This window comes from Haemorhous mexicanus, chromosome 5 (assembly GCF_027477595.1).
Source record: "Haemorhous mexicanus isolate bHaeMex1 chromosome 5, bHaeMex1.pri, whole genome shotgun sequence".
Classification (NCBI taxonomy): domain Eukaryota; kingdom Metazoa; phylum Chordata; class Aves; order Passeriformes; family Fringillidae; genus Haemorhous; species Haemorhous mexicanus.
Genome location: NC_082345.1, coordinates 61,122,674 through 61,139,440, shown reverse-complemented (window position 1 = coordinate 61,139,440; position 16,767 = coordinate 61,122,674). Strand labels below are relative to the sequence as shown.

Below are 16,767 nucleotides of genomic sequence, written 5' to 3'. Positions count from 1 at the left end.
TGAAGTGGGGCTAAGCATAGATAAGTTGTGATCCTCCTCCAAAGCTGCTTTCAGAATGTCATAATACTTTGGTAAATTTCATCTTAAAAGTTTATAAATTGCACAAATCTAGAAGTTTCTTGCTGCCCTTTCAATGCTGAAATACAGCTACTTCTGCTGAAATGTATTTAGAACAACTAAAAATCTGCTACTTTTAAAACTTATTTGGAACACTGCATTTTTACCTGATACAACTTCTTTTTTTAGGAGAGAAAATTCAAGTGATGAAGTGATTCAGTTTTAGAGTAAATCTGATCCTTGCTTCAACAGGTAACCCTTTACAGCCAACTTCACTGCACTACATGAATCCCTATCAGCTGAATGCCTATGGCATGGCACTGAGAGCTGTTGGTGAAATAATTCAGGACTATGATAGTGATAAAATGTTCCCAGCTCTAGGTTTTGGAGCTAGACTTCCTCCAGATGGAAGAGTATCACATGAATTTGCACTGGTAAGTAAATAAATATATACTTTTAAAATTTCTTTACAACTGAATTTTGGGAGTTAAGGTTGTAGTCTTAAGCAGTTACTGGACAAGTAAAGAACAGAGAATGTGCTAAGTCTTCTGTGCTTACTCTAAATAGTTGTTTCAAAACTTTTTATCATAGTGAAGTTACTTCACTGGAAGTTATGGAGAGAAATCTGGAGTCAAGAAGTCCCTGTAGGCCAAAATTTGTAATAAAGAAAAGTAATCATCTTTAACCTCAGCTGTAGCAGCTTGAGAAACAGATGCTTTTAAGACTTCAGACTGAAGCTAATATCTCTAAAGCAAACAAATTGTGTTCCAAGATAATATTTCATTATTATTCTTACTATTCTGTCTCATTTTCTGGGATCTGTGTCTTTACAGGCTGCTAGTTCAGAGACATAGGGATATCTAAGTGGACTAAAAGATGAGTTGATGAGAATAAATCTGAGATTGCTCCATGGGTCAGTTAAATTACAAACCTAAAATCTACCAGGATTTGCCAGAAGGGTGATGCTTGTGATTGCTGTTGGTGGTTTATCTACTTGCTTATTTTGAGGTTTTTGTTCTTCTCAGGGTAGGGTAAATTTGTCAGAATTATAGCAAATGTAGGTGTATCAGGGGAGTTCTAATCAGGTAGCATGAAAGACATGGCCACAGATTGGTGACTGTGGATGTGTATTTCTTCTGTCAGCCTCTGCTAGAAAAGAGTGCAGCATATCTTTCCTCAGAGTAAATTCCTTTCTTCATTTCTTTATACCAGGTCAAAAATAATTTTTTCAATGCAGAAATATCGGGCCAAAACAATGGAAAGTTTATTGTTTACCTTACACACTTCTTAGTGTATGAACTCAGGATCTGACTACCATTTCTTTTTCTCACATTTCTAAAAGAATAAATCATTGAGGCTGAACTGTGCTCCTAAACATGCTTCCAGGTTTACATCTGACCTGTAATTCATACCTTAAATCCACAGAGGGAAATGTCTGTTTCATGTATGAAGGAGGTTTCAATTACACTAAAGGTGGTGTTTATGTCTAGGAGCCAGCCCTAGTGATTCAGACTGCTGAGGCTGGTAGAACCTCCTTACCTCAGACGTGGCACATACCCTGGGCATTTGTAGTAAACTCTCTGAATAGATCCTAGAATGCTTAGGCCTTTGCCTTTTAAATATCCACACTGGGTAGTGTTCACTAACCTGTGTAGTTTTTACTTCATAATTACTTACACTGATTAATCATCTCTTGTTTTGTTAGAATGGAAACCCTCAAAATCCATACTGCCATGGAATTGATGGTGTAATGGAGGCTTACTACAGGAGTCTAAAATCTGTACAGCTTTATGGACCAACAAACTTTGCCCCTGTAATTAATCATGTAGCCAGGTAAGCATCACAACAGGTGCTGTGCAGAAACTTCTTTGTGTCAGAATAACTGCTGCAAATAAAAGGCTGGCAGTTACAGAGGAAGGTATTTATTGACAGTTGTTTTGTTTATTCAGTCCCTTAATTACCTTGTGACTTTGAGTAGGTTTGAAGACCATGTGCTGGTATTATGCAGAATTTAATTGCTGATTAAAAAGAAATACAAGTTGACCAGCCTGAGTCAAAATTCTTAGCAGAAATCATAAGGAAATAAAATTTTTGTCATGTCAAGTTCCTTTTTTGTCCTTTAGAGCACAGAATTATTGCTTCACAGAAAATATGTGCATCTATCAAAAATTTTTATAAGCTTTGAGGTTTTTTAGGTATGTGTACTTTCTCTAATCTCAGAATGTCCCAGATGTCAGCAAGATCTTCCAGGTATCTCTGTGCCAACAATTCCAAGCTGGTAGTGGTACTTTTAAGGCAGTGGTACAGCTGGCACCACTGGGGAGCCATGGTGCTGCTATGCAACACCTCATCTAACTCCTCCGAGTAAAAACCTCCCTGTGTTTGTAGAAAGTTTCTTAAGAAGGATAAGGTTGCCTTATTTTGGCAGACAAGATCTTGACTTATAATCTTGAGCTCAGGACCTTGGCAGTGTAATACCTCCATGAATTTATATAGGAAGGTGATATAGCTTAGGTAATTTGCTGAATAGATTTTATTTTATTTATAGACACAAAGAGCTACTGGTTACAAAATAAAGAAGTAGGGATGTGTAAATCAGTGTACTGGTAATGTTTTATTTATGGGCTTGCAAAATACCTAATTTTAATAGCAAGAGATATTATGTACTATCTGGTTTGCTGTTGTTAGTTCTACAGACCAGCAGAAAATAGTTTGCAAATTCTGTGGTGCAGAGAATTTTCTGTGCCCCCTAGCATGGCTAGATAGCTGATCTCAGCTATTTATCATTAGGGTTAGTTGTTTTGTTTTCAGATCATACCATTAAAATTATGTACATGTATTTTACATTGCTTGTCATCTGAGAGTATCTGTCTCCTTTAATCTTTCCCTTGACATGATCTCTTCAGTAACAGTGTTCCATAGATGTGGCACTCAGTGTCTGCATTAGCCACATCATCTGGAAATCTCACCCAACAATTTTTCTGGCTCTTTCTTTTTCTTCAGAACTGGTCATAGCAGCTGAGATGCCTGACCCAGAACTTGGCAGTTTATCTCAAGCCTGCTGTTCATTGCAAGAATTGAAATTTTGATCCAGTTTTATTAAAGCATTGGCATAAAATTAGTTCTTTTTCTCACCAGTTGTTTTTCAGGAATATTTGCCAACATTTGCAGAATAACAGAAGACTGTCCACCAGTATTAGTAGTCGTTCCACTGAACTTTTGTCTAAACAGCAATTTGTGGCAGACTTTGGAAGCTCCTCCTAGTAGCAAATCAGACTCCATAATAGTGGGAAAGCTGAGTGTCTTCACAAGGATTTCTACTGCATGATCATCCTTAGAGCAGTCTGTGCATCAGTCCAGTTCTCAGTAACACCATTTTCCTTCAAGGTTCAATTTCTTGATTATTCTGATGACTCCCATAGACATGGTACTGCCCTGCACTTACTCTTTGAACCTACTTTCATCCTCAAAGAAATTTCTTCTTTCCACATCCCTGCTAGTTAAAAGAATGCCTCGGATGAAATCTCTGTAACCAATGTCACATATTACTGTCCTGTTGTGATATTGGTATTCTTTGGAAACTCTTTAGGCAGATAATGATTTTTTTTTATCCTTTCTCCAGTCAGAGAATTATCTAAACTACACCAGATTCAACTTAGTGTCATCTCCCATCTCCCTTCCTCATGTAAGATCTTTCTTGCAAAAGGCTTTGGAGCATTTTAATCTGTGAAAAATTTGAAATAACCAAATTTCTGTTCCATTTCTTCAGTGTAGGTATGTAGACAGTGTTAGGTGGTCAGGGAGGATAATAATGTTTACTCTGTCATCATACCTTGTCAATGCAGTCATCATTGAAAAGTTTATAAGCAGTGTGGAAAAGTGAGATAAAAGAAGTCTCTGCTTGGCAGTGAAAACGTGTTCCATGGTAGGTCTTGCTAATCTCAATATTTAATTATCAGTTCCTACTGCCAGCATGCAAATAGGTGATATCCAACAGGTTCACTGCTTGTATGGCTTCTTTACCCTTCTGGATCCTGGGGAGAGGCTGGAAGATGCTGATGATCTGTAAATCAGTTGTGGCTTTCTCCAAACTCTTATAAATGTTGTGCTGCAGCATTATATTTATCAGAAATAGTTGCCTGCCAGTGCACTGTGTTGTCATCAGAGGATTTTGTAAGCAAATGTAAGCATTAAACATGCTCTCTTCAGTGAGCCAGGCCATTCATATTCAGTGACCAATAAAATAGTGAGTTATTTCACAGTCATACTAGGTATTTGGGCATGTATTCAAAAGTATTCCTGAGGCAACTAATTTTTTTCTTTTACTGCTCTCTGTACAACTCACTGCACAAGGTTCTACTTCTTGACTTCTTCACAGCACCAAGAGCCTTCATAAAAGTAGGAACTGTAGTGGCTGTGAAGCAGCAAACAGCTTCCCACAGAAAAAAGTTCTTCTGTTCAGGCCATAGAATTTAGTGAGGCTTTTTGGGCTCACTCTCTTTCAGGACTTCTCAAACCTTCAAAAGCTGCTCGTTTTCAGAGAGTAGTTGAGTAGTTCTTGGGTTCTTTGACTGAGGTGGGAATGGCACTGGATGGCACTGGGTGTATTTTGTCTTGCATTCCTGTACAGCACAAGGAGAAGCTTGAGTCTTTCAGGAAAGGACATCAGTGGGTGGTGCACAGAAATTAATATCAAGGCCAGGGCTGTGGGGTGCATGTTCAGGCCTTTTACAAACCTGCCCATAAATGTGAACTATAAATCTGCAATCATGGTCAACAGTAAGTAACCTGGATTTGTAAGACAAAAAAAAAGAAGAGAAAAATATGCAATGTGTTAAGTTTTATTTGTGCTATAAACCCAACCATTCAGTATTCATGTATTCCCTTCATAGGAAGCTGTGTTCCCCGTAGGTAATACCTATTAAATAACTTAGGCTTTCTAGCATCTCATCATTCTATAAAGCACATTCTGTCCCTGCTCCTTTTGGTTGTGGTGCAGTTCCCATTTTTCACTGATGAAACACATGCAGATTGTCAGTCTTGTATTAGTTATGTTTTTTTCAATGTTCTCATTTAAAAGTATAAAGTCTGGCTTAGTTATGAATGTCTTTACTTTTGAAATTCACTGTGGTTTTTAGTCCTTGGTAGTCAAATTTTACAAATACAGCTTGTTTTCATATTAATTCCTTTTATAAAGGTTTTTTTTTACTATTATAATATTGGTTTTTCTTCCCTTAGATATGCTGCTTCCGTAAAAGATGGCTCCCAGTATTTTGTTCTTCTCATTATTACAGATGGAGTTATATCTGATATGGCTCAGACAAAAGAATCCATAGTGAATGTAAGTTTAACTGAAAGTGTTGAAATAATGTTTGCAGGAATTCATATTTTAGGCAATGAAGTAAGTGGATTAATAGTTCAGGCACTAGGTTTGTTCCATGAGTACCCATTTTTACCAAATAGGAGAAGTTTATTATGCATAAAGATGAAAAGAAAGCAAAAGTTGAACTTGACCTAATTGGATAGTGTTTTGTGGTGATACTCTTCTAACACTGTATGTTTGTATGATTTTGCTCATCTATTTATTGCCTCCTCCTTCCTCATGCACATCCCACCATGCAGTTTTGCATAGTAAACTCTTTTTTGTCTTTCTCATAATTGACAGTTTTGATCCCCACACTTTTTAAAAACTGCCCCCAACTTTCTGATCCTGAATGGCAAGCATACCAATTATCTGATTTCCCTCAAAACAGTCCCCTAAAACTCTGTAAGTTCCTTATTTCTTAGTTTCTGCATCATTTTCAGTATTTTTCTCTTCAAAACTGCCTTGGGTATAGGTAATATTCTGTATTATGAGCAGGTTCTGTTGTGCTTTTGCCTGTGGGAAATTTCAGATAAAAGTACTCACAGAAACACTCCTAGACATGGTTGGAAAAGATCTCTACCAGTAGTTTTTAACATACCACAGTGGATTTAGTTAACAGCAGAGTGGTGAGTTGAAAAGCCTACATAAAAGTAATTTAGCATCATGTCCAAGTGAATAGTGTAGAATTAGGTGGCATAGTTTTGAAGACCCACTTTCAGTACCTCCTGTAGAGATTTGATGCTGTTTCAGTTTGTGGGGTGCACATGAAAATGCCACCCCAGTGTTCTGCCTCCCCCTGGGGACCAAGATGCCCTCAGTCCCAGCCTGCAGCACATACACAGAATCTGTGTAATAACAAGCTTGGAAATTCATTCTCTAGCCCAGACTAGAAGTTTGAAACATAATTTCTTTTAGATGAGCTGCTTTTAGGTGACAGAAAGACTCAGTGGAGAAAAAAAGAGCAGCTCTTGATTCTGACTCACCCTTCCATTTGAAGTCTGTGCATAGGAGACCAGTGAATGCAGTTGGCTGATACCTTGTAAGATTAATTCCTTTGCCACCAAGACATACAGAAAACCCTTGTTTTCAGTAGCAGTTCATTTCAACAAATAATGGCTGTTAGTCTGCAGCTGTCTGGGAACACAGCAGATGTGTTAGCTTGGTATAAGTGGAAGTTTGGTAATATTTGCTGCCTGGGTTTTTTATGAAGACGCCTTCATTTTTCTGCATGTTTCTTGAAGTGTGAGCACAGTGTACCATGACAGAACTAATTAAATGCTATTCAAAAGCAGTTTTTTCGGTCTTAATAATATCTATCATACTAAAAAGGGCAGTGATGTCCAATGCAACTTGATGTGTATAAAACTCAGAGTATATTTCAATTTTAACAGTAATTGTGCTTTTAGGCAACTTTCTCATTACAGCATGTATGTCAGACACATTCTGCTTTACCAAACTGTTTAAAGGTTATGCTGCCATTCAAGAAATGCCAACACTTGGGTTCATATGCAAAAGTTTAACTCTTTGTCTTTATGCTGTCCTTGCCACTTACTGTTTCATATTTCATTGTATCACATAATTCTGTGTAGGAATCTCTTTAGAGGATATTTTCTTTACAATCAAAAAATAACATTCTAGAAAACAGAAGGTTCTGTACTAATGGATCAGAAGGTCTGCATCTATGATTTTTTTGACCAGTGTATGTTCCTGTTTAATGTTTAAAATGACTGTAGACATTTTACAGTTGATCACAATATCTCAATAAACAACAGAATTATCTCACTAAGTTTTCAATCCTGACATTTGCTGAATGTTCTTTGGATTTAGTTGATGCCTTCTTCATCAGAGGCAGATTGACATTTTTTCTGTAAACTGATGCTACTATCAGGACAGGAGAGTCTAATATTTAAGATAGTGTCTTTGTAATTCTAAAGATTTTACAGAGTTTATTCAGAGAAAGCCAGATATCTTTGAATGAATAAGATAAAGTAAAATTAAAAATCTTACCACAAGCCAATTCTATATCTTGCTTGTCTGTGGCATGGATGATTGACTACAGTAAAATTTAATGAATGGGATAAATAAAATATACATATTGCTCAAATAGATTATTTCTTTCCTTTTAAAAATTGGCATAAGATCAATGTACAAAATAGTGTCCCATGGTTGCAAGCAGCTGTGTAAGATCAAGAAACAGCAAAGCACATTTAAATAAATGTCAGACTGTTATTAAATACATATTTGCAATTGTCAGTTTACAGAAGTTTCTAGGAGAAATTTTCCTCTTAGTTGTCATATTAATATCAAATGCTAACATCATTTGTTGTCTTTAAATAGCATCCTATATGATTCAAAGACATGGTAATGAAAAAAATAAAGTAAACATGTGCCTTTCTATCTTTATCCAAGATGTTTTGTACCACTTAAGCAGACAGTTTATACCGCTCAACTTTTTAGGGGGAAAAAATTGTTCTTTTAAACATTATTTCTGCGTGGTTTTTGTTCACTTTGTTCTCAGATCTCCTGTTATTGGCAGAGGTTATGTAATGCATTAAACCTCTTTTTCTTCTTCTTTTGAAGGCTTCAAAGCTTCCAATGTCCATAATTATAGTGGGGGTAGGACCAGCAGAGTTTGATGGTAAGTGTTCTAGTGTTTTTCCTATTTTTTTATATTTGCTTACAATTTAGTAATATGTAGCTTTTCAAACAAATATTGGTCTTTAAAAGAACATTATATGAAGCGAGGAGTGAGTGCTGCTGGCATTTCCAGCTGGATTGATTGATTGATAACTCGGTGTGATTACAAGCTACCATGTGGAGCTGTGTAGCCCCTCAGGCTCTCTGTTCAAGTCAGAACCATATGGTGGCTCAGCATTTACAGTAAAGTAAGTATAATCAAGAAATGTTCAGTTTCTTCAACACAAATATTTAGATGCCTTGTGAAGTGTCAGTTGAGTGGAAATATTGATCTTACTGCAGTAATAAAATCTTGAGAAAAATAAATACATTTGAGGTGATGTGGATTAAACAGGGTTTCACTTGGTGACAGGAGTGAGCCCTACTGTGCAGCAGCATTGGCAGAATGTTACAGCAGGAGAGAAATTACCAGGTTATTTACATGTTCTTACTGTGATATTCTGTAACACCATTCTCTGTTGTAATAACTAATCTGCTTCCATTAATTGTAAAAATTTATTAAGTTTGTTTCACTGCGCTATGAAGTGTAGACATTGTGTGTGTCTGTTCCTCAATGTCCTAAATACTGTTTAATTCTAGTACATCTGGTTAGACAGTATGCCTTCTGTTGTACATGAAATATACTTGGTACTACTACCACAGATGTTTAGTGTTCACTAATGACTGTACATGGTAATTTTTGTACAAATACTCTAAATGTAGGAAAAAAGAGGAAAAAAACAAGACAAAAATTATTTTATTTAAAATTTATTTTATTTTATTACAAGCATTATTCTTATGCTGCTTGGCAAGTGGTATAGTAGTCATAATTTTAAGTATCTTACTCCTTGAAGAAATTGTCCAGGTGAACACTTACACTTTAGATGCTTGTATGGCACAATCAGTGAGAAAGGACTGTTTATATTCATAAATGCATATGATGGAACTTTGTAAACTTCATTTTTACTCCTGAGAATTCCAACGTAGTCCTGTGCTACTTACCATTCTCTGACCCCTCCATTGCATATTCCCTTTCTCGCTGTTTGTCTAGCCCTTGGATTTCCCCAGGTTCCCTTTCTCAGTCAGAACATGTTCTTGGGGTGTCCTCCCTCCCCCTTTCCTGAAGGTGGGATTGTGTTTGTACTGCAGGATGCAGTTTCCATCTTTGGAGCTACAATCCTGGTGTGTTCTGCCTCAGGGAGATTCATCCTGAGGTGTATGCCAAGTCTGTGGTCCCTCAGGACCCAAGAGAGCAGAGGAATTGCTTCCATTTACAGAAATTCCTTCTGGAATAAGCACCAGACTCCCTGTCTGCTGTGCATGCTGAAGGAGTGTGCCTGCAGGAGGGTGATGTTCAGGGTGTCTGCACATTCGAGTGCCCCTGGAAAGACCAAGCTGCTCCTCTCCAGATCTCCCTGCTCCCTGGGTCTCCCAGCCCCTGGGGACACCAGAGGGATTCTTAAAACTTTGAAATTTGGGTAGATGGCACACACATTTGGCAGAGCTTCACTTAAAGGATGTGAGGATGGCTGTAACAGGTCCCAGCAGAAGCATTTTTGCCCAGTATTCTGTATCTGACATGGCCGTGGGTAGTTCCCTAGAGAATGTTAAGAACAAACTAAGCAAATTTGGTATTTCCCTGAATACTGGTTTTAGGTTGGAGTTTCCTGGGAAGGATGTGCTTTATGTCTGTTTTGGAAATTTTTTTAAGGAAACTCCTTCAAATATTTGTTCAGTGTCCTGGTTTGAACATGTGTATGTTTTTGCAACAGCATCATCAGGCAACATGCTCTGCAGACCTACTGATTTGTTTCTTTGAACAAATATACTCTGTTCAGCTTGGCTCCTGATGGTGTCATTTATACTTTCTAGTTCTTGCTTCAGAAGAACTAGGGTTTGAAGTGCTGGTTTCAGTGAATTTAGCCCAGTTTGTAAACCCCTGAGAAGCTGAGGTGCAGGGCTTTGGTTTTCATAGCACTCACTGAAAGAAGGTTTGTGCAACTGCAGATCCAACATCTCAGCAATAATCTGAGCTCCCAAATCCATCCATTTCAACACTGACAAGAGAGCAGGTACATCCTTCTACCTAGAATAGCTTCCAGGTATCTGGACAACAGAGCTTACCTATATCCTGCTCAGAAGATACAAGAAGAATTGCCCAATAAATTTAATAATTTTTTTAAGCATTCCTCATTCCTTAGCATTAGAAGATACTGCTTTTTCAGTGTGAATGTGAGTTATTACCTCTCTGTGCTGTTTCCTCTGATATCTTCTGTAACAATAGCTGCTGAAGATGAATTCTTCTCCACCTCTGAAAGTGTATATATATTGCCTCACAAAACCAGATATACTTGCTGGTTTGAGGGATGAAAGGATAAAAACTTTGTCATAGTCTGTACTTTTCTGAAGGTGACAATAAAGATAAAAGTATGTATTGTCACCGTGAAAAAGTGCAAAACAGCTATAAAACATGATGTATTTTCTGATGCAAATGGTCTTAACAGAGTTACCTAAAGAAGAACTGTTGGATTTTTATTGCTCAAAAGTGTAAGTTGTTTGAAATTTTTCTCAGTAAAATGATTTTATTGTGTACCTGATCTCATAAGGGGTTTTTTGTTTATTTTTTAAGCTATGGAAGAACTGGATGGGGATGTAGTAAGGATTTCTTCAAGAGGAAGATTTGCAGAAAGAGACATTGTGCAGGTGGGAGAGAAAATATATTCTCATAGATAGATTTTACTGTTCCTCTTTGTTTTGAATTCTCATTTCTATCTGTATTCCTACCTTTCATTTTACCTTAGCACTTACATACTTTATCTTGAGGTGTTTATAACAAGCTCAGAAACTCTCTGTGACAGCTCTAAGCCTTTTTATAACACACAAGAGTGGATCTGCATTTGTTAGGAAATGACCCCTAACTGGCAGGACATTGTTATAAAGTCTTGCTGTTATACAGCCATGGAGAAGTGTTAGCTACTGAAAATTTGGAGGAACATGATGTTTCTAGAAAAAATGGGTTCTGGCTAGAAGTAAATCTTATATGGAAGCCATATTTCCTGGTAGTGGCTGAATGCCTTTATAAAATAGAGTATTTAAGTTGGAAGGGACTTAGAACAGACATCTAGTGCAACTGCCTGGCCACTCAGGTACAGGGCTGACTAAAAGTTAGAGCTTGTTATTTAGGGCATTGTCCAAATGCCTCTTAAACACTGACAGGCATCCTTAGATTCAAACCTCACCTTAGAACTGCCATTTCTTCTTCTTCCTTTTTTCCTCCTATTTGTCAAACTTCATGGTGTTCACTTATTTTTCCTCTTACTTATTTGCACTTATTTCTGTTCCAGACAGGTTGGATTTTATATTGTTGTTTAATAGAATATATATAGAGGATGAGTAAGTGAGCCATATCAATAGCTCATACTGCATGATAATTAAGGTCGGATAGCAGCTGTTGAATTTTGGGATATGTTTACTTGTTTCCATTTATATCTGCAGGAACTGAAACTTCAAAATATTAATGTTACAAACACTGATACTGATGAATGTTTAAGGATTGATTGATAACTGCTGGTGGATGTAATATTTCAATCCAAGAACGTGTTCAAAACATGTATTTGACACCTAATTTTATAGTTTGGTTTTATTAGAATACAAAAATAAAGCTTCATCAATATATGGAAATAAAAATGGTCAGAACTCTTTATTTCAGTCTTCTTCAGTCTTCTTGCATACTACATTAAAATTCTCTTTATTTCTTTTTTCTAAATGAGGATCAGAAAGGACCATAAGACAGAAATTAAATTACCCTCATACTCTCTGTGGATTACATAAAAGATTACATACATTAAAGAAAGTCATGGATTCCTGAATTCTAAAAGTTGAGAAAGATACTTTTTTCATTTTTGCAACATACAGAGATAACAACTGATTAGAAAGTGAGGTACCAAAACTCTTAGCAGATTAAAACATGCTGGCTTCTTTGGTCATTGTTGTCATAGTTTTGAAGGTAGGGATGATGAACAGGAGATAAGAAATTATTTCTCATTTTGTCAAAGTCTTTGTAGTGTTCCCTGGTGTCCATATTGGGCTGGAGAGGGGCTGTCTGTAATTTGTTGTTCTGTAAATGTCAGTGCTTTCAGCAGAGCAGTGTGTGGGGTGGACCCCAAGCTTGTATTTCTGCAAAGCCCTGTGTGCCTTGTCAGACTTTTTAAAGCTAATTCAGGTATCTTCTGGCAAGCATTACATTTATGTTTAAACGCATTGAAATATAAGCAACACAATTTCTCTAACAACAGCAGCCCAAAAAGCTCTAAAGAGCATAAATAGGTACAGTTCTAACATATTATAAACAAGATTTGTGAAAATGCTTTGCTTTGAGATTACTGACCTGTGCTGAAGAAAAAAATGGAGTGAATACCCTTTTGTATTTCTTTGGAATTCATTGCATATCAGAATTGTAATAAAATGTTTATTTATTATTAATATATTTTAATCAGAATGTTGCCCCATGCCATATTGAATTACCCAAAGACAGTATTATTTTGTGCTCTTTCTCTGTCTAAATACTAACAAATATTTACTTTATAGACTAACTAAATAAATAAAAAGGGATTCTGTCAAACTGTCTAAATTTGGTTTGACCTTTATTTTGTATCTAACAGGCTGAAACTGATTTGCTTTATAAAACTAACTACTCAGATAAAACAGTTTATGGGGTTTTGTGTATTAGGTTAATTAAAATTAACTAGTGAAATTACTTATTAATTCTAACAGTATTGTGAAATATTTTGATAAATTAGTACAGGAAAGGTTTGTCTGTTAACAGTGAGTCACTGTATGTGTTACATTTACGACTGGCTGCAATTCATGTAAAGGCATGTCCTTCCCTCTTTCCTCTTCACTAGGATGCATACATGTTGTGGGGCTCTGTATGACATGTACAAATTCTTCCTTTCTTTTCCTTTCGCTGTTTGAGGCATTTTAGGAGAATATTTACTTACAGTGATGCACCTGTTGTTTCTCCCAAGAATTTTGCATATCAGCCTTTTTAATTAAACTCTTAAATTGTACAAAAAAGCACTTGGCATTCCATCAGTTTCCCTTTGGTTTCCCTTATGCCTTTCATTCTATTCCTGTGCCATCTCCATGTTAAATGTCCTTGTACATCTCTAGGTTTGCTTTCTTCTCCATAGTTCCTCCAGCTCCTGTGATATCTCTGCAGTGTGAGGATAGGAGAAGAAGAGCTAAATCAGGCCAAATATGTTGTATAATTGAATTTCAACAATTGCTCTGTTGAAATAGCCTCACTTTAGTACAGAACAGTGGTCTGAGATTTCATATCTGCAGACTAATGGGTAAGGGGATCTCTTAGGATGGGATACATGTTCTTTAACTCAGACTGCATGTACTTTTTACACAAGAAGGAGCCTGGATTGTTTCCTTTTGGTATGCCAGTAGCCCAAGATTCTCATTAAGTATTACAAAATCCAAGCCAGGGCTGGGCAGGTAAATGGTTTAGGTGTGGAACATCTGGATATCACGTAAATTATTTTTTGATCCAATCATTTTTGCTTAGCTTCTTTGTGCATTTGTTAATATCATATTTCAAGGGTTCAGGTGGTTCAGAGTTCTACTAGATATAATGCAAAATGGTCAAAAATTTAAAGTCATCCTTTCTGTTTTGTTCACTTCAGAGGTCAAAAAAAAAATCTACTCACCAAGTGCCAGAGTGGAGGGAGTCTGGTGGGTGGCCCCAGGAGCAGGGAATGTGAGCTGAGAATGGCTTTCTGAGACAAAATTACTTCCTTGGAGAGGGTTGAAAGATAACCCAAATATATCAGTGAAGCACTTAATCAGCAACCTGAGCTAGCCATGGCTCTTGTGGAGGGGTTCACCCAAGTGAAAGTGTTACACTATTTCTATCAGAAGGCAGATCTATAAAAATGGAGATACAATGTGCATTTATAAAATATATAACATAAAATGCAACTTATGTATATGTACATTAAAACTGTGTAGGGTAACATGTTCATGTACTCTAACCCCCTAGGTTAAGCTTTCTTATTTAATGTTGTAAGACATATTCTGTGTCTGAGTGAGCATCTCTTTTGTTTTGCAGTTTGTGCCATTCCGAGATTACATTGACAGAAGTGGAAACCACGTGCTGAGCATGGCAAGACTTGCTAAAGATGTATTGGCTGAAATCCCAGAGCAGTTTCTGTCCTACATGAGAGTCAGAGGAATAAAGCCATCACCTGCACCACCCCCCTACACACCCCCAATTCACGTGTTGCAGACTCAGATATGACTGCTCTGAAGCGTTTAGCATTTATCACAAATCTCTGGATGCAGCAGGAGCTTCTGATAACTTTTTGGAGCTAGAAAAGTTCTCTTCACATACCAAAATTCTCCTATTAGTTGCATAAGCAACTGGAAAGCTTTTCAATGCTAGGAGTAAAATGTTGATGTTCTGAGACTTTTTTTTTTAGTCCCAACACCCTACTTTTTTGATGTATTTAGTGGAGGGGGGGAAGCACAAGTCAGGTTTTCAACTCAGAAGATTGGGTCCTCTCTGAATACTGTGTGTATATAAATGTATAGGAATGCTATTACTCTATCAATGTTTACATGTTACTATTTTTAAATTTCAGTACTTTTATAACTATTCTTAAGAATAAAAGTTTGGAATATTGACTCACATGTCTTCTAGCTTGCAATAGTTTGTCACAAGATAACAAGAGAAGCAATATCTCTTTGAATGTTTGTCCAGACAAATACAAATGAAATCTAAGGACAAATATATCAATGTGTTTTAAAGTAACTGAAGTGCTTCAATCAGTTCTCAGTAATCCATTCATCTCATCTATTGAAAATTTCACCTCCTAAATGTGAATAAACATAGTTGCATATGACTTGTAACTGGCTCCAGACTGAGGGGGAGGTATGTGTATTTTTTCAGATGTTCTCCAATTTCTAAGTTTATCTAAGTTTACAGTTTTTTAAACTAACTACTGAAACAAATTAGAATAGTTACTTGCTATAATTAATTAAAGAAAATTACCTCAATCCAGAGCTATCAGAGTATTATAGTTGACTCACTGAGCTTGTTAAATCATATCATGCATTCCTTAAAGCACTGAAAATTTTGCATCAGAAATGTCTTTTGAAGTGATTACAGCAGATGTTTTATAATGGACCATTTTAAACTCTAAAAATTTTAAATTTTAACCTTTTTTTTGTCTAGATTGCCCATTCAAAGGGATATTGGGTTTAATAATATTTGGGTTTAATATTGTCATTTAATCACATTTTCATTCCGGGTGCATGAACAATAAAGTTAATTAACTGCTTTAAAAATTGCACAACTATGTTGTTTTGTTCACAATTTTGTGTACGGAACTACCCAAAAAAATTTATTATATGCCTGTTCATATATAATTACAAAATGGTTTTGCATGTATATTTTGTACAAAATACACAGTTTTGTGAGTTTGTGTCAGATACATTTTATTTAGAACTAATGGCCTTAAATTTCACAGAACTCCTGAAATGATTGTGAATTGCCTTCAAATACTGTTTAAACTGAACATGAATTTTTTTTGTGTCACAGTTGTAATTGTCTTGTATAAGTAACTTTTTTCTTTGCATATAACCTGTTTACTAATTCTGTTTCTTACTACTGTATGTTGTAATGTACAGTATAAAACTAAGGTGCATTTTTTAAGCATGAGAAGTTTTTTGCCAGAAAACATATCTTCAATATTAATGGCATAACTATGTAAATGCAGAATCTTCCATTTTTAAATATATTTAACTTCCTTTAACTATTTCATGTGGGAAATTACATTTTCCAAATAATTATTCTGTTAACAAAATCAAAAAAAAATCTTTTTTTGGTAAAAAAAAATCTTGTTTTATTTTTATTTTGAAACAGTTTTTACATAAATATGGACTTTAATTTTCTCACCAAAATATGTATTTCTTAGTGGATTGATGTTGCATGAGTGAAATTTGATACTTGGCAACTACTAATTTTGATGAAAGTGCATCATAAAGAGTAAGTTTAAATCTAATATATGGTGGTGGTGTTCTCCTTTCATCTTCTACATTTATTTTTTGCACAAACAGTGTTGGCACTTTAGAAAAAACTGAAGTTATACTATGTTTCTCTTGTTTCATTTAATTAGACAAGTCTTCATGCTGATATTTGTGCTGGTTCCCAGTGGGCCATGTATTCAATGCATCACTAGAAGGCCAGAAAACAAACTTAACTCAGCTGAGAGTAATTTATTAGCTCTCATTTAGCCAGTACCTTTTATTACTTTAAAGATTAATCTCAAAACCAATCTAGCAGTTCATTTAACAAGTGAAAGAAGTTTGAAAGAAAGGTGTTACTTTATCAAAGTTTTTTTGTCTATCCAGCTTAAGCACCAGTCTATTCCGCACTGTCGGGGATTTTTCTTCTGTTTACTATTGGGTTCCAAATATAACATATTTAATGGAAAGAAATAGTTGTGATGAGTGGACTGGGAACTCTAGTGGAAAAGGGCTCTGAGATTCCCTGTCTCTATGCTTGACATCTTGAATCTGTAACGTGTGAGAATCATTGCATAATCTCACATATTAACTCTCATTCCAGTTTTTTTGGGATGAGAGTTGATGCTCGGAGC

At 36.1% G+C, this 16,767-nt stretch overlaps 1 protein-coding gene across 5 annotated transcripts in view; it reads left to right on the top strand.

Annotated features, from left to right (window-relative positions):
• CPNE8 (copine 8) overlaps nt 1-16,170 on the top strand; it is a 69,052-nt gene extending 52,882 nt beyond the window's left edge. For 4 of the 5 annotated variants that reach the window (XM_059847308.1, XM_059847309.1, XM_059847311.1 and 1 more), the window contains 6 exons: nt 310-491; nt 1,763-1,890; nt 5,296-5,398; nt 8,003-8,060; nt 10,728-10,801; nt 14,217-16,170. In XM_059847308.1, the coding sequence (XP_059703291.1) occupies nt 310-491; nt 1,763-1,890; nt 5,296-5,398; nt 8,003-8,060; nt 10,728-10,801; nt 14,217-14,405 (734 nt within the window). In that variant the 3' untranslated portion in view covers nt 14,406-16,170. Of the gene's footprint in view, nt 1-309; nt 492-1,762; nt 1,891-5,295; nt 5,399-8,002; nt 8,061-10,727; nt 10,802-14,216 lie in introns of those variants that run through there. The other variant, XR_009486612.1, reaches the window with a different exon arrangement.
• The last annotated feature ends 597 nt before the right edge of the window (nt 16,171-16,767 follow it).